A 22039-nucleotide genomic window follows, 5' to 3' on the forward strand; every position below is an offset into this window, starting at 1 on the left:
AGACAGCATGCAGCCAGTCTGCTGAGTTTAATAGTATTAATTACATAAACACATATGTGTTGGTGTGTGTGTGTGTGTGTTTCATGGATAGTTGCAGACATCCATCTCAGAATTTCTAATTATTACACCAACAGTTATCTTCGGAAAACGCTCCATGTGTCATGTGCTGTCTTCGCCATGTTACAGCTTTATGATCACTTTAGAGTCCCATCTCGCATCCAGTCACTCATTCAAAAAGTCCACATGACCCCTGAACTCTCTGCTCCCCCTACACCAGTCCCCAGATGGAACATTTGGGCCGTGCACTTGACTACGACCTCCAACATGCCCTCCGCTCATGCTCCCGCAAGCACTGTCTGCAGTGATAGAGTGGCTAGCTGGGAGGCATCGTCCAGTCACCCCGAATGCTGCCGTCCGCCGGGTGGGTGAATGATAGGTAGCCCAGAGGTCTGCCGGGCAGCAGGTGGAGTCAGTGACTCTGTTGCTCGGTCAACTCTGCGGCTCTGACCTTCAAACCAGCTCTTTCATTCAATCTCGTTCCCGAACGCTGAGCTCGTGAACACTTTTCCTGTCGTTGTTATTGTTTCAAGGCAAGTTTAGATGCCAAAATTTAGTCAACAGTTTAATGTCAGAGCAGCTCCAGAAACTGCATCTTGACAAACTATGGATTAAAGAACAAGAAAAAATATCTTTGTTTATGTTTTTCATTAGTTTCTGTTATTCTGCTGTTTCCCTCTGGGCTACTGCGCACCATTACAGCATGGAATGAGCTGTGAAATCCAAAATTCCCGTCAGGTCCCAGTGCTTTATTGGATCCAAAATACTTTACCGAAACTCAATCAGCTTCCCGACAGATATCGACAAGCGTTTTTGACAATCTAAACATATATTCATCATAGAATCCATCAGCACAAGCTCCACGATCCTGTTTTTATTTACAGAAATACCTTGTATGTTTCTGTCTTAGGTAATGACTTTGATAACTGGCAATAAGTCCCCCTCATGAGCATTGTTTGACTTATTACGACTCACTGGTACCATATTTCACCTTGGAATTGATAGCTGTAAACACTTATTTCACAGTGAGTCCAGACTTTTCATAGGTATGTTTTTCTGTGTATTTTTTTTTGTATATATTTTTTTAATCTATAACATAAATGCAGCACGATTTTAAAGTAGATGTGAATGAAAATGCTCCAGTGTGAATCCTGCGGCTGGGGGAGAAATTCAGGGAGGGTAAAGTGATTAAGCAGTGCTCCCTCCTCGCTCATCTCAACAATTAATTATGATAAGCCCTCAAGCAAGGCACTTAAACCTGTTTATGTTTAGGTTTAAGACTGTGGTTATCCTGTTATTCTGACGTATGTTAATATGGGCGGTGTAGCTTTATGAATCTGAAGCCTGGGATTGTTGGGAAAAAAAAGCATGCATGGTCAGCAAACCATCCCCACACAAAAAAAAAAGAGAGAGAGAAAGAACGTTATCCTGGATCAAGGATAAGTCAAGTTGCCTGTCCCCCTCCTCCACAGCCTGATGCTTAAATCCAACACCAGCTCGCCAAATAAGCCTTGAGCCCTTGTGCTATTTCCCTGAGCCGTAGACCTTGACCCTGCCACAGGCCCAAACACACTCGCTCTGCCCTGGTATCATGACTGCCGCTGTGGAGGCCCAGGCAGATAAGACATGATGAATGCAGATTGTTTGCGGTGTGACAGACTCATTCGTTTACAGTGGGTTGGAGCCTTCGCAAGGGGCAACACCATGCAACCTTTACTCTGAGAGGGACTCAAGGATGAAGGGGGAGAAAAAAATGGAGAAAGAGGCATAGAAAAGAAAATTTAAAAAGTACCAGTGTACTAGAGGAAATGAGAGACGGAGGAGCGTGTAGAAATAATGCTCTTGCTGGAGGACGCTATGACACAGGAAAGCCGGAGTTGCAGTCTGATATCAGAACAGCACAGAGAAGAGTCAATTTTTTCCTTTAGGCAGGTAGTAAGGAGAAATAAATTGGAATGAGAGGAGTGAGAAAGGACACAACAACAAAGTGAGCAGAGAACAAAGGGGAGATAGAGATAGAAAGATGCATCCAGCACGTTCCCGTGTTTCTAATCTAGCAGCTTTTATCGCAGGGCTGTGGGATTTATGCTTCTCCCTGACACACAGACAAAGCCCTGTCTGATACTCTCCATGGCAACTGAATGTGGTGACTAATTTTAGGGTTGCGGTTTGGATAACTCTTCAGTTATTAAACACCCGTCCGACAGCTTCCATGCGGTGCCGTCTCTGAACAGGAGAGGGGTTGTTTAACATTACTCGGCCTAACGTTTGGATACATAATATTTCTCCCTTGCACACAATAGATTTACAATTTGCGCAGACCGTTTGTTTTTCAGTGATTCACCAAGCTTCCTGGGATTTCACACAATACATAAGACAACAACATTAAAGCTGCATGAATCAACATTTTATATATTAACAGTGGATCAAAGGTCTGTGCATCAATGTGAAAGGGGTCGCTTGGAGTGGCAAACCCACACATAATTATCACCAAACACTAACAGTTCCCTTCAGCTCTACAGAGCGTTTCTTTCTATTTCAGATCATTGTTTTGGTTTTCAGACCCGCAACTTCACTCTCGTCAATCTTCCTTCCAGATGCTGCAGGAAGCTGTTTAATCCACAGTGTGCTGCCAGCCTAGCACCAAACAACAGAGAGACAGAGTGAGCAGCTAGTGAACATAGTGTAGCTGCAAAAGAACCAGATATTTTTCTCAGGAGCAAAACAGAGTTAAAAGTAGCATGAATATCAAACTCACATCCACCACGTGGCCAGAAACACAGCTCCAAATGAATACTGATGTTGTTTCATGTCTGCTCGATGTGAGAATAGGTAAAAGTTTGCCATATCAACTATAGAAGGTGAAAGTATATCACTGTTGTGTTTTCATCATGTTCAGTTGCCAGCAAGTGGCAAAAAATTGCAAATTGTTAATGCAGCTTCAAAGAGGTTTTTGCTTTATATAGTTATATAGGTTAAACTCTCCCTAAAGTCTCTCTCTGTATCTGGTTTTGAGCTTTTGATCCTTTATTGAGTAGTGTTGCAGTTTTAATCTCTTTTATTCAAGGTTAACTGCCAGGTATTGATATTTACTGTATCATGGATTCCTGATTATTTAGATAATCCTTACATGTTCTAACTACAGAGCATCGTTAAGTCCTTACTCATACTACAAAGGGTGTAAGCATTTTGTGTGTTCACCATATCTGTAATAGCTGTGTTTGGTGTATCTTGGTGGCCCAGACGAACATTGGACGACAGTCTTTTGCCGCTTCGCTTAGACGTCTTTGAGTCTTGTCCAGCTGATGGGAGAGGTCTGTGCTGGTTTGCAGTGTTTGCTGTGGAATTGCCAAGTGCTTCACATTCAGTGAAACAAAACACAACAGACCCGGTTGTGACACCACTGTAAATGACTTAAGATGAGCTGTGAGATTCTATAATACATGTTGATACTGTTTTTGTGACTCAGTGAAAAACACAACCAAGCAGACTGGTGACACTGGATGATCCACTGCTGATCTTATGCACACATTAGGGTCAACGCACACATCCACACGCTCACACACACGCACACACACACACAAAGAAATCAAATGAGAATTCTCCTCACACACATCCAAATAAGAGTGGGCAGATGATGCAGCACAGGGTTGTATCATCTTGTGATGGGAATGAGCTCCATCTATCGCTCTGGAGATGCAAATTCTATCCCAATAGCAAAGATAGCTTAGCTGCTTTATTCTTCTTTGTGTGTGTGTGTGTGTGTGTGTGTGTGTGTGCGTGTGTGCGTGCGTGTGTGTGTGTGTGTATGCACTGCAGCATATCAGACAATCAGGTAGAAGAATGTGGGAATAATTGTCAGTTTTTGACTCTATCATTGCAAAGAAATGAGTGATTTCTCATAGTAGTCACAACATCTATGATAATTCAGCTGTTACTTTGGGCAAAGTTTGTTAACTTAGAATGCTTGCCTTTCTCTCTCTCTGTCTTATTAACACATTTTTTTGTCAAACCTTAATATTTTTGCAATATTTTTGTCTTGAACACGGTCATTAAACTTATTAAGGTGACTCACACATCCCAGTCTAATTTAAATCTAAGCTTTTATTAGAGGTTCCTGCACTGTGTCTTCATCTAAAAATATGGCTGCCAGCTGTATAATTAGTTTAAGAAATCCTGTCATTTGCGCCTACCTTTAAATTATTTTTCTTGCCTGCCTGAGCTTCTTCGAGGTCTTGTGAACAATTAGATGAGGCTCAGTGCTATGGAGATTTGGTTTTGGATATTTTACCACATAGCAGTTTGTTTAATGCCCAACTTACAGCCAGACACCTTCGACTGGTGCAGAATCACTGCACACTGTAACTGAGAAATGATTGACTGTTTAATTGATACTCTTCTTTGCCCATACGTGGGCTGTTACAGCAGCCCACAATTACTGATGAATTACCATATCATCAATATTTAAATAATCTCTCAATGGATAACCAAAAAAAGAAAGATTATAAAGGGCTGCAATTTGTAAAGTATTCAGAGAAGGGATCTCTTCGACCAGCTCTGTCTGTGACGAGGGAGTAAACGTTCCAGAGCTCTCTCCCATTACCAGGAGGGCAACCGTCCCCACTGGCTCCAGATCGACAGGGGAGTCAGACGTTGTGAAGGACAATTGGCAACTTGTGAAAATTTAATCAGGGCCATGAATTAATCAATAAAAGCGGGAGGATAAATGAAGCAGGCGCATGCACCTAAATGATGGCGGGGGAGGCCCCATGGCCTGCTGCTACACTTACTTCCTGAATAAATCATTTCCTGTGAAGGCCCGGAGTGTCCTGTGGAGCAACTGCTCCCACACTCAAAATCTTTTCCCTCCTGAATCTCTCCTATGTGGATCTCAAGGCCACGGCAGAGAGCAGGGAGCAGGGAGCTGAGTCTGTGTATTCACCTCACCAAAATAGACTCCCTTAGAATATTTAACACAAAGCAACTGGTAATTTCTTATGGGAGCCAATTTGGGGGAAGCTTTGCACGTCAATGTCATGCAATTAAGCTTTATAACCCACTGTATCTGATTGCTATGTACTGTAGCATGTTCAACTTAATTGTTAGGGTCTCAACTCACAGGGGAGTGAACTTAATATTTTCCCCTGTCCATAGGCACTTCACTTCATACTCTGTGTCTTGACTATAATTACAGTCTATACTTCTGTTTAATACGCTGGCAGAGAACCACAGGAGGCTGATGGGTTTTAAAACTCTGCTGCTGTTGTAATTATGCAGTTTGAGCGACTTGATTACCAGCTTACCACTGCAGAGATTGGTACAGTTTCGAGGCCGACACCTGTAGTAAAAGCAAATATCATCTCACACACACACATACAGTCCCAGAAGTGATGACAGCAAACCTTATAGCTTTCATGAAGGAGCATCACAGCTGGTCAGTCAAAAACGTGTGTCAGCTTTTCCAACTGTTTCTTGAGTTCAAAGTTGCCTGGTTCAACACTCGGCAAAGAATCACCCCACTGTTCGTCTGCAGTATGCACACACATATTTGGGTTTACTTTTCTAGCCAAGTGAATGTGAAATCGAAAATGTGAAGGCACCTGGCGTGGTAATTGGTAACTCGAGCCCTAGCAAAGATAAATCTGCAGGAACTAAGTCCACATCGAATTGAAAATGCATGCTTGTGGAGAGAGCGTGGAAGACAGAAATCTTACATTGTAGGCACACATCTAGCTATATGATAGATAGATAGATAGATAGATAGATAGATAGATAGATAGATAGATAGATAGATAGATAGATAGATAGATAGATAGATAGATAGATAGATTTCTTCTTGGGCCATCGATTGTCAAATAGAGGATGAAAGAAGACGGAGAGGAGCAAAAATAGAAGAGAGACCATGTGAGACAGGTGAAAAGAAAACAAGAAGCTACCACAGGGGAGAGAGTCAAGTGTGAAAGAGAAAGAGAAGAAAGACACAGAGACTTAAACTGGCAAAGCCAACCTCGGCCTCCCGTTGGCACTGTAGTGCGCTTGGAGCTAGGTATGAGTCTAGGTAACCAGCTATAGCAGCACGGTGTCTCCTGGGCACTGTTCTCTTCTATCTCATCCACAGCACTCAGTGAAGCACAGCAATCGCTCCTCTCCACACCCTGCCACAGATCTGCACCCGTGATTACGCCCCAAATCAAATGAGTCTGGGACTGAGAGATGGAGGGGTCCAGGGAGGGGAGGTGGAGGCGTTAGAACAGGGAGGGGGAGAGAGGTGGAGAGGAGACAGGGATGGTTTGGCAGATGTGCATACAGATTTATCATGCCAGCTCTGGATCTGAGTGGTCTGAGAGAGAAAGTAGAGAGTGAATCACATTGAGTGACTTAGAATTCATCTAAAGCCTGTTGGTTTAGAAAGGGCATTCATGCAGAGAAATTACTTTTGTGTTTTTGCAGAGAATCGCTCTGAACAATAGCGCATGCACGAAAGATATGTCCCATGAAAATGAAGCAACAATTTTTCACCTTCTGTATTTTTTTTCTTTTTTTTTATGCAAGTGGCATGCTGAGATCTACATTTCAGCCCCACAAAAGGAAACTAGGTTGATACCCTGTGAAGACAGATGAAAAGGAGAGGTTAAGAACTGAAATAGTAAATGATAGATCACATTGATTATTTATGATGGCAGATTTAAGTCTGGCAGTAAAAATGGTGACTGCAACAACAGAACAGTAGGAGCTGGAGGGAAATGTCTTAAACCATTTACCATCTTACAGATTTCCAAAAAAGGATATTTAGTTGCTTCGGCTGCCAACAAGCTCTTGTGAGTTTAAGAGAACTGCTTAAAAGAGTACTCCACAGATTTAGCTTTGCACTCCTACGCTGTCAGACGGTCAGTCTTAAAAAAAGAAAAAAAGGATCAAAATCGATCAGCAGACCAGATGTTGTCTTTTTTTTGTTCCCACTGTTCATCTTCCTTTTCAAAACCTGTCATGACATCTACATTGCCCATGATGCAACTCGACAACCGACAGTTTTGATGGATATTTGGGTGCGTGAGTGCCTTGTAGTGGCTAATCTAGCCTCAAGCTATTAACCTCAAGCAGAGATGAGGAGAGAGTTACAAAGGTATGGTAGGCTCACTACTTTCTAACTCAACAGCCCCAGTTTTCTTTTTTCTTTTCCCATTTGTAATCCTCAGACCCAACCAGATTTACATAACCAAGCTAGATTTGAACTGGTTTCACCCGATTTTCTCAAATGTTTGAGGTTAGATTGACGGCACGTTTTCAAATGGGAGCAAATGATCTCTTCACCTTCAGGTGATGTGTAAGTTTGTGTGAACTGGTTTGTTGCTTTGCATCTGAGTCTGACAACACTGGACTCCGATTTTCGAGTGCAGACATTAGTGTTTGCAGAAGTGTATTTCACTGTTGCATTTTGCATGAAAGCAGGAACTAAATGAGCACACAGTTATACATTTTAGCGCATTATTTATACATTTGATGGGATAGCCTCTAAACAGCTAAGAGGTGTAAATGCTTCAGTGAGTGACTCAAAGCGGAAATGAAGGAGACAGCAGGGTGACTGCCCCATTGCACTTGAAAAGAGACACAGAAAACAGAGAAGCTTTCTCTGTTTTCCTCCAGAGAGAGGAAAAGAGGGCAGAAGGTGTGTTATTCCGTGTGAGCGAGACAAAATGAAGAGATGGGTAGTGAGGGGAGATAAGGTTCATTAGAGGAGGTGCGAAGGAACAAAGCGTAATCTCCATTTTAACCTTACCTTTAAAGGAAGGTCCGCAGTTGCTGCTGTGATAAAGGACTAGTGCAGCCCTAAGCTATGCGCAGAATACTGATTAATCCCTTACCATTGTTATCAGAAGACGGCAGCTAATGCCGCAATGGTGAATCGTACTTAGCTGCTGGGTGAGGACATTTTTTTCCGCTCTATCTATCCCTTCCTCTTCTTTTCGCTCTTGTCCATTCTCAGAGTCTATCCGTCTCTCTCTTCATGAGGGGAGAATAGGTGCCTGGGGCCTTTGATGGCGTAAGGGGGCGTTAGTGTTTTGATAAGTATTGATATCAATCTTATAAATCTGAATTTAATGACCCGATGTGCCTGGGCTGTGGACATTTGTCAGAGAATCCTCATATGAGGAATAAAACTAAATAGGTTTTCTGAATTCTCATTGATTCATTCGGACAGAAGATCGCTTGCTTGCGCTTTCTAAACTATTACAATGACAATCTCACGAATTTGTGTTATCGACTTACCCTGCACCTTGCCAAATGTACAGTACAGTAACACAAAAGGAAGCATGTTTTCATGTGGACAGCATGAAACAGCTCAGGGAAAGTGGGAAAGGCAAAGCGATGAGGGATCAGAAAAAGAAAGAACATGAGAGAAAAACCCCAGAAAGGACAGATTCTACAAAGGAAGAGAGGTTGAGCCTCAGCATGAGTTCTTACCGTCCTTTCCTGTTTCCCTCCACCACCTCCTCCTCCTGCTCCTCCCTTTCCTCTTTCGGACTGCCTCTCTTGATGGATTGGCCCATCAGTTAGAAATAATTAGGATGAGCTGTAGTCTTGTCTTGCTGAATGCAGTATCACCAGGGAGCAGGGTCAAGCCTTAAAAGCAGAGCTCCATCCTGCCTTCACTTTATATTCTTAGGGGGTGAGCTGCACATTAAATTGCATCATTCCACTTTATTACCCCGATACCTTTGCACAGGATCATGCAAAGACAAGCAGTTGAAGTCGAATAGCTGATGATTTTGCCTGCTACTTTATGGAAACTGTGTGTGCGTGTGTGTGTGTACCGCGCGTTGTAACCTATTATTTTCACCTGCCCCGGCTTGATCAAACATAGCACAGAGACAGTTAATGCACACAATTTAAAACTCCTGTCACTGTGTAAATGATGATATCATGATATCCTGGCCTGAGCCTGAAGGCATCATCACATATGCATTTCCCCCTCTCTCTCTGTCTATATTTTCATTCATCATTATGTGGAGAATCACTCATTCCTCAGCAGATGCTCTTGTCCACTGGAGGCCACCACTCAATTCTGCAGACTGCTGATTAGACCCATTTTTGTACTTATACTCCTCAAGTGTGTGCTGTTTATTAAACCCCAGTATATTGTTCTGGTAAATAGTTAAGTGCATCACAAGACCAGCGTGACTCACTGATGGAAATGTCCCAGGGTTGAATTGAGACTGAAGTGTGAAGGTGACGTAAAGGATCTGTAATGAGTCATTTTAGTACATAAACAGGTTCATTTTAGTTGTAATTTATGTAGTTTTTAATTTTGTTGTAGTCCAGTGTTGGTTTCAGTTCACATAATAATTAATTCACAAATATGTGACTTAAAGATCTAATTCAATAACCTGCCACAGATGTTTATAATGTGAAGATATAAGCAATGTTGTTTTTTGTTTGTTTCCTTGTTTCTATGGTTTTTGTAGTTTTCAGACGATCATCTGAAGTTTTTATAACTGCTGGTGTCTTTGTGTGAAGCTACTTCTTAGGACTCTAATGGTGCGTTACTTTACTACAGTAGTTCTTGGTTTAATCTGCAGTCTGCTTACAACTAGATCTTGGTCTCAAGTCAAAGCATTTTTTTACATCATGCTCAGATTCAGTTTCTGAGGCAGAATGATGTTAAACCTGCTCTAATTAATATTTTTTATATATATTTTTTTAATATTTTATGTAATGTGAAAATTGTAGCTAATAGTGATGAACCTGAGATTTATCACCTAGTTCCGCAGTTCTCTTCAGCTTCATTAAGCTTTTCTGTGTCTTTCAATTCATTGTTTTGGTTTTATGGCCACAACTTTAATATTTTAATTTGCTCTCACTGCTCTCGCCACATTTTGAGACACAGCAGGCAGTTGATGCTAAATAGCTGGGGATCATAGTCGGGTATCTGAAAAGCTGAAAAGCGGTGTTGATGGAGTTGACTAGACCAGAGCTATAAGGAGAATGAATACTGGACTTAGGTCAACCAAAGAGCGAGAGTTTTCCAAAGGGAATCAAATTTAAAGTTAGTTATGGTTTGTAAGGCTTCGTTATGTTGCCACAAATTCAGGAAAATCAGACTTTTCACTTCACTGCAGCTTTGATCCAATCTATGACACAGAACAAAATTAGTTGTATCGTACCCGTCTGTGCCAGGACAGAGGATGCCAGGCAGCGCTGCCCATTCCTAATGACACCTGTCTCCACCTGCATGGGTTGTTATTGCCATCTTGGGACGCCATGACCTGCCTACTGTCCTTTACTCTGATGAGTGCTGAGCCCCAGTGGACCATCTCACCCTTCCTGATAATGGCTTTTTTTTTTTTTTTTGTCAGGGCAGAGTCTGACCTTCTGCTACCAACAGTGAACAATGCCACAATAACACAGTCTTCATCATCATCACCGCCATCTCTCTGTGTCTATGTTTTTCTTTTGTTTGGCATGTAGGTAAGGCTTTGTAATATTTTTTTAAACATTTGTGATGAGCTGGTGTTTATTTCATTCAGACTCCCTGGCTCCTTATTTGAGCATTTCATTCTCTTCGATAGAAAGTTTAGGCTGTCTTTTCTCAAGCATCTTTGACAAACATTGAACTGTGGTCACTGACTCTTCGCAAAAACTCAGACAGACACCGGAGCTGCAGTTCATTCCCCGTACAGATTCATTATTCAAACATGACCTTTCTCACTCCTCATCTTTAAAAGTGGCACCTTCATGAATTTTGTCAGATAGACAGATTCGTTGGCACCTTCAAAAATGCAAGGTGGTACAGGTGCCGCTGACAATCTGGCACTGGCACTTTCCTCTCCTCCATTATTGAGATGAATGGGACCTTTAAGGAGAGATGTAGAACGGCAGGGGGCCACAGTGTGTGAATTGTTGGTTTTGTGTTGTTGAGGTTTTTTTTTTTTTTTTTTTTTGACCAAAACAGTAGAATGAGAGCGAGTGAGAGTCAGACACATAAAAGAAAAAGTGTTTGTGGATGGGTGTTTGCGTGAGTAAGTGTGAGTGTGTGTGTGTATGTGTGTGTGTGTGTGTGTGTGTGTGTGTAGGTGTGTGTGTGTGTTAGTGCCTGGGTGTTTGCTGAGCCTTTCATGTTCATTGCATGGTGCCTTGTCTGTGTCAGGCTTCAAATACTGATCAAACTCTGAGCCTGAGTGGCTCAGCTGGCTGGAGAGGACAAGGCAGGAAAGCTGCACATACAAAAAAAAAAAAAAAGAAGCGACTGGTCACCTCTTTCATGGCTGTTGTGCTTTAATGTCTTGTGGTTTTGCACCAGGTGCAAACCCTGAGCATACACAGGATTTAACACTCACAGTACTTTATCCCTCAAATGCCATCTCCCCCAGTTTGTCTCATCTTTCCCCAAAGTGCATCCAAGCACACACGTACACTGAGGAAAAAAAAAATAGAAAAAAGAAAAAGCGACATTCCAGGGTCTGAGCTGCCTGTGGTATACAGTTATATTTGCAAACAACATAATGGGTTCACACGTTCGCCCATCTTTCCTGTTATGCTTCACCCCTAAGAGGGGAGATTCTGCCTTAGAAAATAACCTTCTGGAGGTGTTTCATAAATACTAAATATTAAAAAACGTGTTTTGTTATCAATGAGTCTTCTCCTCTGCCCAGTCATAAAGTATTTTACATGGCAGCCACAGTGAAACCTGCTTCATCTTGGTGATGGAAGTGAACGAAGAAAGATGAAATTCCATCTACTGGACGCAAACCCATTTTCAGTTACACAAAAACCCTTCAGCATGTGTGTTAGTGCCCGCGCGTGCGTGTGCCTGTGCAGGTTTGTGTTCTTGTAAAAGAAAGGGACTGTTCTAAAATGCAATCCAATCTTTGAACAAATAGGGGGGAAAAAAGTTGCTACATCCCAAGTTTGAAAACACATTCTGTTTAGTGTAAGTAGAGCAAAATTGCTTGGTGTTTTACTTGACATCCTGATAAGGCAAGGTAAGCCATCCCTTTTTTTTTATGAGAGAGAAAAAAATATCTTTGCTTGAATGTTATCTGAAGGTTTGAATGTTTTATTAGTGCAACAGGAGGTTAGTGCCAGGCCACACTGGGTGTCCTGGCATTGGATTTAATGGAGGCAGATACAGCCTGTAAATCACTTTTGTACACACACCGCTAGATGAATCTGAATACTGCCAACATGTTTAAGTCACTCAGTATCACCATGAAATAGATTTAACCACAAATCTGGGCAGATTAAAAACACAAAATCGGCATATTTTCAAATGATGAACAAATAAAAAATATAAAAGGCAGTGTTACAATTCAGTTCAATAAAAGTGCCCAAATGCTTCTCATTCTCTGTTTCCTGAAATAAAAAATCTGGCTTTCCGTCATGCTGTGCTCATGTCACATCCAAAGCGAATTAGGCAGAGAGAAGAGCTCATAATCCAAAGCATGCAGTCCTGACATATGCCTTTCAGTGCCACTTAGCTCAAAACCTTTCTGCAATCAGCATTCCACTCTCTGTCGCCATCCACCAGCCATCTCTGTCCTGAGGCTTCCTACTGAGAATTGCATGAGTTTACAGTATGTACCACTGGGGGAACACACGTGTTTACTTCATCCCAAGGTTGGTAAACACAAATCAAAGCACCGTTTGGTGATGGATCCTTAGGGTAGGGTCAGGGAGGCTGGATGATGTGTGTCTGGGCGAGATGGGGCCTTGATCTCAGGTTGTTTCGGCCAGAAGAGATCACTGGAGAGGGGAGTGAGACAACATTGCTTCAGGGTGGACAGGCAGGCGTGCATTTAATGTATTTATGAGCGTGTGACCATGTGTGAATGGGATATTGACAGTGTATCTTCTTTTTTGTTGTAGCATGAACTGTGCATGTTAAAGTTGGTACGTGAGAGTTTTGTGTATTTTCCTGTACAACCCTGTTACATTTATTACCACTATGTTGGAAAATGTAGTTTTTCCAGTAAATGAAATGAATGTGAAAAGTTGTAGGGGTGGTGGATGTACAGAGTGCTGAACATAGACGCTTTTCACCGCAGACATTGCTGCTTTGACAAGTCATGTCTGGGTCTATTGGGGTTCTGGTAAAATGTTAATCAAGTAACCTCATGCTGCTTCAAGCCAGTGTTTACCAAGTGTTGTGAACTTAACATAAGCATTTTGACCTGATGAAAGGTCAAGGGATCCCCAAACCTATAATACAGAAATTCTTAGGGGGCATGAATGTGTGTACCAGCTTTCATGGGAATCCTTCCAGTAGCTGTTGAGACATTTCACCTTAAACCACAAATGTGAACCTTGTGGTGGTGCAAAAGGAAACGTCAGGGGATCATGAAAGTCAGTAGGATTCATCATCTAGGAAGCATGAATGTCTGTACAAAAATGCACGGCAATCCATCCTATCGTTGTTGAGATATTTCAATCTGAACCAAAGCGGTGGGCAACACTACTTTTCTGTGAAATTTTCTATTGCAGATTTGTAGTACATAAATGTCATTTCGAGGAGACAGAGTTGGCCTGGAATGTAATTGCTCCATTGTGCACATTTTTATACGGCAGTTTCTGAAATCGGGCTGTTTGTAAAGTCTGGAGACTGACCAAGTGAAGTAATGGCAGGCTAACCTTCCACTGCTGCAGTTATGACAAACTGTCTTTTTTAAGGTATGAGAAGAAGTAAATGATGAGCTGTGGACATAGACAGAGCTATGGATGAAGTTATAATGCTGTGTTTTAAATTTATAATTTGCACTGAGGATGAAGAGGATGAATCTCATTGTTTAAATGCTAACAGACAGCTTGAAAGTAATGTGAGGAGACAAGAGTTTTGGGAGCATGTGGCTCAGAAGTCTGTCCCTTTAAGCCCTTTGAGATCTCATACTGGGACCACTTCCAATTGAAACTTCAAATCTATCTTTTCTTTTTTGGTTTCTCATTAGCCGTTAACGGATGATGCATCCCAGAGACAGAAGGCAGAGAGCACGGAGTGGTGTACAGCAAAGCCTCTGGTGACTGATATCAACCCCTTATGCCACCCAGTTCTTGTGATTTTGAGATTTTTCAGGTGAGTGATTTCCCTTCTCCTTTGCACGCCTCAGATTGGGGTTGGGCTGATCTCTGTTAAACTCTTAATAAGCCCCATTTCACGGCATGCTGCCAAGAGATTAGATCTGACAGGGCAGGCGTGGGCTAGTACTGAGACTACAGATCTGCAGGCTAAGCTCTGGATTGGAAATGTTCCAAAGCCTGGTGCAGCTTGTTGGATGGAGAGCTCGTTGCTGCATGATGATATCAGGAGCATGTGTGTGAGAAATTCCACGCTCCCTGTTGACCAACCAACCTGCTATGCTGCACCTTAATTCAACCTTTACTAGCCTCCCAAGATACATAAGTGGAAGCTGATGGAAAAAGTACCAGTTCCAACTTTCGAGCTGCCATGTTGGTGGAGTTTTCCACTGCTTGACCTATCCCACCTTCCACTCTGACAGAGCACCCTGGAGGTGCTCTGCCCACATTATATGAGGTGTAAGCTGCTGGTTTGAGCTTGCGCAGCATATGAATCATATTCCATATGAAGCTAAAGATGTGTTCTCACAGCCCAGGGCACAGGCAGGTGAACCCAGCTTGCCATATGGCTTAGAGGGAGCTTATTAGGCTCTGAGCAGAAAACACATTATCCACAGTGGACCAAGGCCACAGAGGGATGATTCCCATTATGAAAGCCTTTAATTCCACAAGTATGTGGAGGATGTGGGAAAAAAAAGCTTCAGGAGAGGAGCTGCACACTGGCTGCTCAGCTCGTGCTTGGGCGGATGATATCTTCAAGTCCCCTGACTGGCATTGAAGGAGAAATGTGAACACAGTTATGTAAGTAGTGATATTGTTGACAATACAAATGACTAACCATCTGACCTCACTGACTTTTGTCATTCTCCCTGTCTCTTCCTATTGCTCTATTTCATTTAAACGTATAAGAATTTATCAAATTTACCCTCAGAGTGTTTCTTGCAAATAGATAAGAGAAGAGGTTGATAAGGAAATTCAAGGCCTGCACATGAATAGATTTGAAAAATATTGTTAAATAGAAAAGAAAAGTCTGATTTCTATGCTTAATACTTCCTCCTATGTTTACACTGATTTTACCGGTAAACAACATTAAAACATTTATTTAATTCATGGTAGATCTAGCTAAAAGAGAGAGAGAGAAAGACAGACACAAGTCTCTTCATATTTGTGTACTCACAAGGTATAATTAAGTTTTTTTTTGCAATCTCTCAAAGGAAACTAACAAATTAATGGTTACACAAACAGAATGACTCCTGCTCTTTTTTCTTTCTGCACATACAGAAAAAAAAACAGATAAAGACTGAGCATTATTTCCATAAACACTAAATTAACACCATCCACCCAGACAGTGAATTGTTGACTCTGTAGTGTAGCAGCATTGCAAACCTTTTTTTCCCCTCACTATGCACCTGTTATTTATTTATACTGTTTATGGTATTTATTATTGTTGTGCTCTTCAGCAGGATGAATCATGGCCATTTTCCCTCCTGTCAAGCCTTATTGTAAACCTCATATATTGAAAATATCAATCTTTTGTAAGTGGAACAGAACCTGCTTCACTCATATTAATAATGCGTACATACTACCCCCTTGAGGTTTGAGGTGGTAACTGCAGTCAGACTGAACTATGGTGACTGCAGTGACCACGATAGATAGCTAATTCTCTAATAGTATATATGTTGAATTTTTAAAATTTTACACCAATTTGTCACTTGTAGATGACAACTTATTGCACCATCTATGAGTTTATATCATATGTGGGGTTAACTGGTTAAAGAACATGCACATACTTTTGATAATGAAATAATTAACATTTCCATTCGTAGATTCTCAAATACAGAGATTTGGAAATCTGTAATACACTCAGCTGTTGAGTGAGAGCGTAAAATGTGACAGTACTAGTATGAACTTTACAACAAATATAGAATATCTTGTTTGCTATTGGTGGATAATAGACCTTTTTCCCAGCAGACACTCCTGACTTGTTATATAAAAGGTACAGCAAAGCACATGGTGTTACTAGAAACATTAACAATTACTCTGTTCCATCTAAGCGTCATTATAAGGGTTTTAATTTACTTTGCTTTTCCTGCTATATGTCAAAGTATTTTCTATGAAAAGGGCTGATAGTGATCAAAATCAAGATTGCTACAATTAAAATATTTCCGTTATAAATTTACATACACAGATTCCTCCTATTGTCTAATTTTAGCATATCTTACTTATAATGTGTGTACACTGTCTGAGCATTAACCACAAAATGCTAAAATAAAGATTGTTCAAAAGATTTTGACTGACAGTGCATGTGCTTCAGCTGAGTGTAATTAAGGGCATAGTTCTGCAAACATGACTTGAGGATTATATTGTTTGCAAGCTCCGTGCAGAGAAGCACATCTTAGAGAATGTGTATCACTTGTTTGTGTAACCTGTGGATGTGAAGAGCTCTCAAGAGTTGCATCAAATTAGATTCCTCCCTCGCTTGATATGTGAGCTCATTTAAGCTCCTCAGCTTTGCATTGCTGAGAAATACTTCATCACAACACGACACACCAGGCATGATCCTCAGTCATCTTTTCTTTTCTCCCGAAGCTTCCTGTGATGCAGGTTTCTTCTACACACTTGTAAACAGTGAGAACGACGATCGTCACTCTAAAATGCAAAAGCAAACATTATCCTGGTGGCATGTGACTGAAGGAAAAAGACAGAGAAGGAAAACAAGATTTTAAGTAGGTCCCATGGCTGAGTGGCAACTAAAAACTGGTTGTACTATACACAGATAAATATTAGATACGTGAATGTCACCATATAGAAACCATCACATCACAATAACAAGAAACAGTGGATGCCCACTTTTTTCTTTTTTTTTCTCATTTTATAAAGTACATAGTTGTAAAATGATTTCAATCCTCCTGAAGCCAACTCACCTCCACAGTTTGTACTGTTGTGACAATCTTTCCCTCACCGGCAACATAGGAGATGAAATGAGACCTGGGAGATTTCCTCCTAAAGAGATAATTAGCCCTCTCCTATTCCTCATGAGCTTCTCACCCAGTGTCACTGTTGTTGCCTAGTAACCAACCAGGGTAAAAACTCTGCATGACCCTGTTCTACAGCTAAGTATAGTGGTGGCAAATCATCATCATCAACATCATCATCATCATCTCACAGCTTTTCAAGGTTATTGATGAGTAGAAGCAAGGAAGGTCAGTTCTGAGACATAGTTATGTAGACCTTCTTGTGCTGGATCTGTCACTGTTGGTACATGAATTGAAGATTTCCAGTCGAACAGCGGGGAGCAAACAGAAAGGCTGGGTGATGTAACAAAGATGAGATTGACATGTTAACTGAGAAAGGCAGCAGAGGGATGAAAACTGACACAACACACTAGGCTCCTGCTATGTAGCATAAAGCTACAGTTCATGACTGACTGGGAAATATAGTGTGTTTTAATATCCATATAAATGATGATTAAAAGGTATAATTAGATGGTCTTATATACTTAATCATTGAAAACACAGAATCATCTGTAGGCTACTTGTTTCTTTTTATTGGAAGACCCTATTCTGTTACCATTTTAGCAGTGTCTTACTTCACCATGATAACTGTACAGTGCCTGCATTAATTTAGAACATAAATGAATGTGAATAAGATGATCAAAACGTATGAGATTAAAGATGGTGGCTAAAGAGAAATGGTGAGCACATGGTTGGAACTCTTTTTTTTTTTATTGTATCTTGATGGTTGGGGAAAGATCTCAAACTCAACATCAGAAGATCTGAAACCATAAATCCTGAAGGAAAAAAAAGCATTTTAGGCCAAATATCCTTGTAGCAGTTTAATAAAGTGTGTGCATAAAATCAGAGTGCATTATTCACCCAGTCTAGAATATGTACAATATTTCACATTTTCTAAAATAATTCTGTGAAAGTTAATAGGATGATGCAACATCAATGACACAGAGATCCTAAAAATACAGAAAAAGGAGCAGAAGAGTTCAGCCCAGAAGGTGGTGCTAACACACCTGAGACTGCCAAATATCAGAAGAATTTCTAAGGCATTTGAAGGCTGCCTGAGAACTACGTTGGACTATAGACTGATGATGTTTTTTCAATTTTGCATCTATCAAACCAGAAAATAAATGTTAGAAAATGAACTTTACATAACTGATCTGTACTCCGCGGATATGATTGTAATGTTAATGCCTGGATGCCCTGTGTGGAGGAGAATCAGCTAAGGGATGTGGTTTGACATGTGAGAGTTTGATCTATTTTATGTATCCCAGCACACAGGAGGAAACAAACAGAGATGAGAGCGTACAGGCAGCCAGAAGGTGGTTAGAAACAAGAGAACGGATTGCAAATTTCACTGAGCAATGCAAAAACTAAAATTCTGATGGGCTGTGAACAAATGTGCAAGAACGTAGGGGGGAAAATGGAAATGAAAAATATTTCAAGTCAAACACACTGAGAAATGATTTCCTAGTATTTCACTAAGATGCCATAGAAGCTATCTATTTAAGCTATTTATTTCCACAGAACAGGTCATTGTTTACACTGTTACTGCAAAATTGTGATCATGTCAGTCGCATGTCCTGTCCAGAGAAAATGACTGAATTTATTAATAAAGAATCAGGTTTTCCCTTTCACAGACTCGTACCTGATCAAGTTACCGAAGTAGGCTATGTCGCAAAGCCTTTTTTGTTATTATTAATAGCACTGATTCAAATAGCAATAGCATTACAAGAGAATTTATTAAAAGATCAGGTTCTTTGGTAGCTGTAACGTTTAGTATTGTATGGCATCTTTTTTTGGCCAAAGTTAAGTTATGGTGCACACTGGCACGTACGTACACCTCTGCACTGCGTTACCTCTTACTGAAATGTTACACTTATATTTGTCCACTAGGTGGCAGGACACACACTTCAGAGAGTTGTAACCAGCTCGCAGTTATAATAATTAATTAATCTCCTCCATTTAACCAAAGGCGAACTTGAAGTGAGTGGCATTTTAAAATTTGTGAGTGCCGTATTGGTTTAATTACTGATTTATTCATTGATCTTCATAACAAAGCGGAAACGTCTTTGCAGTTTTTAAACATACGCCACAAGAGGTCAAAGTTGAACAGCTCGCCTCTCAAAATGGCGGCTGAACCAGCACGGGAGTGGAGCGAAGAGCAGCTAAAAAGTGACGATTTGCCCAAAAAAGATATTATAAAGTTCATTCAGGACAATGCAGCCCACTCGGTATGTTTATCCCTCATGCCTCAGCTTAAGTTAGTCTGAATATTTGTAGGTTAAAGTGATAATGCTCATATAGAACTGCAGCATGCTGCATGGTTAGCTTAGGAGAGCCACATTAGGAAAGCTGGTTTGTTTTAGCATCTAGCAAGGCAGAACATACACCAGCACATATCAAACAAAAGAGTCCAGTACATTTCAGGTAAAAGCCACTGCTTACAGCTGAGTATTTCATCTGCCAAGGAGCAGAAACAGCTGCATGTACTGTTTAACACGATTTCTTAAAAGCCTTTACCAAAACCTCATTGAGTCAAAGATTTGAGCAGGAATACGCAGAAAATTGTTAAACAGTCATCAGTTGTGAACTTTCTCCTTTTGCCTTTTCTCTTGTAGTTCCTCAATGAGCACAAGCTGCTGGGAAACATTAAAAATGTCGCCAAAACAGCAAAGAAAGAACAACTCATCACTGCCTACACGCAGCTCTTTGAGAGCAAAGTAAGTGAGACAGTATCTCTGAGGATGGTGTACACTGGGTTAGTTGACAGCCTCATACAAACAGTGAATGTGCTTCTGAGTGTGTTTTGTGCTGTTTTTGTGATTTATAGAGGTTTAAAGGCACAGACCCAGTAGAAGAAGTGACTGAGGAGGTTAAAGCTGTTAAAATTGAAGAAAAAACCAAAGAAGTCAAGACAGAGATTGTGGATGAGGTACTGGTCCAGGATGTTAAATACACACGTTTTAATTTTTTGCTTTGCTCATATAAAAACTATTGTGAACTTCTCCTGCATCGCTTTTGTCAGGGTCCACCCAAGTTCACCAAGTCAGTGCTGAAGAAAGGTGACAAGGCAAACTTCCCAAAGAAGGGCGACACTGTGAGCTGCTGGTACACCGGCACCTTGGAGGATGGAACTGTGTTTGACACCAATATTCCCACAGGTAAGACAAACCTGTAGGGCTAGGTATCATTCAAAAATTTTCAATACCGAATTTTTAAAATAAATTTATTCTAGAAAATCTGCATTACACATAATTTTAAAAAAACTTTAGATTTAATTTTTCAGTTTCTGCACTTTTTCATTCATACATGCATAGAAAACGTGCAAAGGAAAAAGTGAAGAAAGTACAACATAACAAATGTAACCAACACAATGAACCTGTGCAAATAGTTTTCAGTGCAAAATTAACAGTTTCAAGTCAGTATATTAGGCTTACTGCAGCATACCATTATATCACTCAGCAATTCTTCTTTAGAAAGATCAGCATGTCTGCTTTTTCAGGTCAGAAAAGCTCGCTCCAGGCTAATAGTGTCCCCAGCAGTAGAAAATGTACTTTTGGAGGGTGTGGATGTTGCTTGCATACAGAGATAACATGTTGCCAAGTCAGAAAGCATTGGCAGAGTGTCCTTCATTCCTATACATATTTTGCATTGTGCACCGTTAGCATTGATGATACTAAAACGGAGCCATGCTGTAGATGTTTTCCACATTTTGGACGGAAGAATGCGCCCAGTGCAACAGCTTCACAAACGTAGCTGACAGCATGAGCTACATATCTCAAGCAAAGCTGTCGCATTGCACGCATTCTACAGATGAAATCAACATCCTCCGATGAAGACTCTGTCCTCCGTTTAAACCATCTCTGTACTTCTCTCTCCACAGCAGCCAGAAAGAAGAAGCAGGCGAAACCACTGAGCTTCAAGGTTGGCATGGGCAGAGTCATTAGAGGAGTAAGTTAATCCTGTGGTTTCCTTTTTCTTTGGGCTCTGTGCATCCAAAAGTCCCTTGGTTTCTCAATGTGTACACATCTGTAGCACGTCATCATCTGTAATCTTTTATTCTCACAGTGGGATGAGGCCCTTCTAACAATGAGCAAGGGTGAAACAGCCCGAGTGGAGATCGAATCAGAGTGGGCCTATGGAAAGAAGGGTCTACCTGAGTCCAAGTATCCTTTCCTTTTGCTGATGTGGTGCCTCGCTTTGTGCATGTCATATAAATATATATTTATTTGCAGTATGTTTCTAATTTTCCTGCCAACACAGGACGCCACTCTCACGTTTAGTTTTTTGTTGCATTTAATACAAAAATCCCATCTTCTCCTTAACTCCAGCTCTACCAGAATTCCACCAAATGCAAAGTTGATTTTTGAGATTGAGCTTGTGTCTGTGGATTAATGGACTAATGTAGGTCAGCATGCATTATACATTTCAAGGGTGGACAGCACATATTTGAAGGCCTTGCTGTAAAGATTAATGTTAAAATGGCATTTTATTCTGTGCCAAATTCCCAGGTTCTCCGCACTCTCATTTTTCAAAATGTAATGTACAACAGGCTGGACTAAGAAAAAACAATGGGCACTTATTTACAGCATTTTAAGTGTTTGGCCAAAATGGGATGGCTTGTTAATAATGTACATATGACACACCCTGAGACATCGTCTTTGTTCTGTTCTGTTTGCATGTAAATGATAAATAAACTGTTTTATGGCCCTAGTTTAAACTACAGAGTGAAAAAAATGCTTTCTGATTTTCTCTTTATAAATAACCTGTCACTGTGATTTGAACTGTGATTGAAAATTTAAACTTGCATAGTAAATACAACTCAGGTCATGTTTTTAAACTTAATATTGGTTCCAAAACAGGATGCAGTGTTTTAAAAAGAAACTACTGGTTTGATAAAGAAC

General features: G+C 40.8%; 1 protein-coding gene across 1 annotated transcript; it reads left to right on the plus strand.

The window, feature by feature from the left end:
* The first annotated feature begins 19221 nt into the window (after positions 1–19221).
* Positions 19222–21697, plus strand: fkbp3 (FKBP prolyl isomerase 3). Its single transcript, XM_041064889.1, has 7 exons — positions 19222–19366; positions 19754–19855; positions 19966–20067; positions 20161–20296; positions 21019–21086; positions 21204–21301; positions 21476–21697. Exons 1-7 carry the CDS (start codon positions 19262–19264, stop codon positions 21528–21530), a joined length of 666 nt encoding a protein of 221 aa, XP_040920823.1. The 5' UTR covers positions 19222–19261; the 3' UTR covers positions 21531–21697.
* The last annotated feature ends 342 nt before the right edge of the window (positions 21698–22039 follow it).

This window comes from Toxotes jaculatrix, chromosome 19 (assembly GCF_017976425.1).
Source record: "Toxotes jaculatrix isolate fToxJac2 chromosome 19, fToxJac2.pri, whole genome shotgun sequence".
Lineage (NCBI taxonomy): Eukaryota > Metazoa > Chordata > Actinopteri > Toxotidae > Toxotes > Toxotes jaculatrix.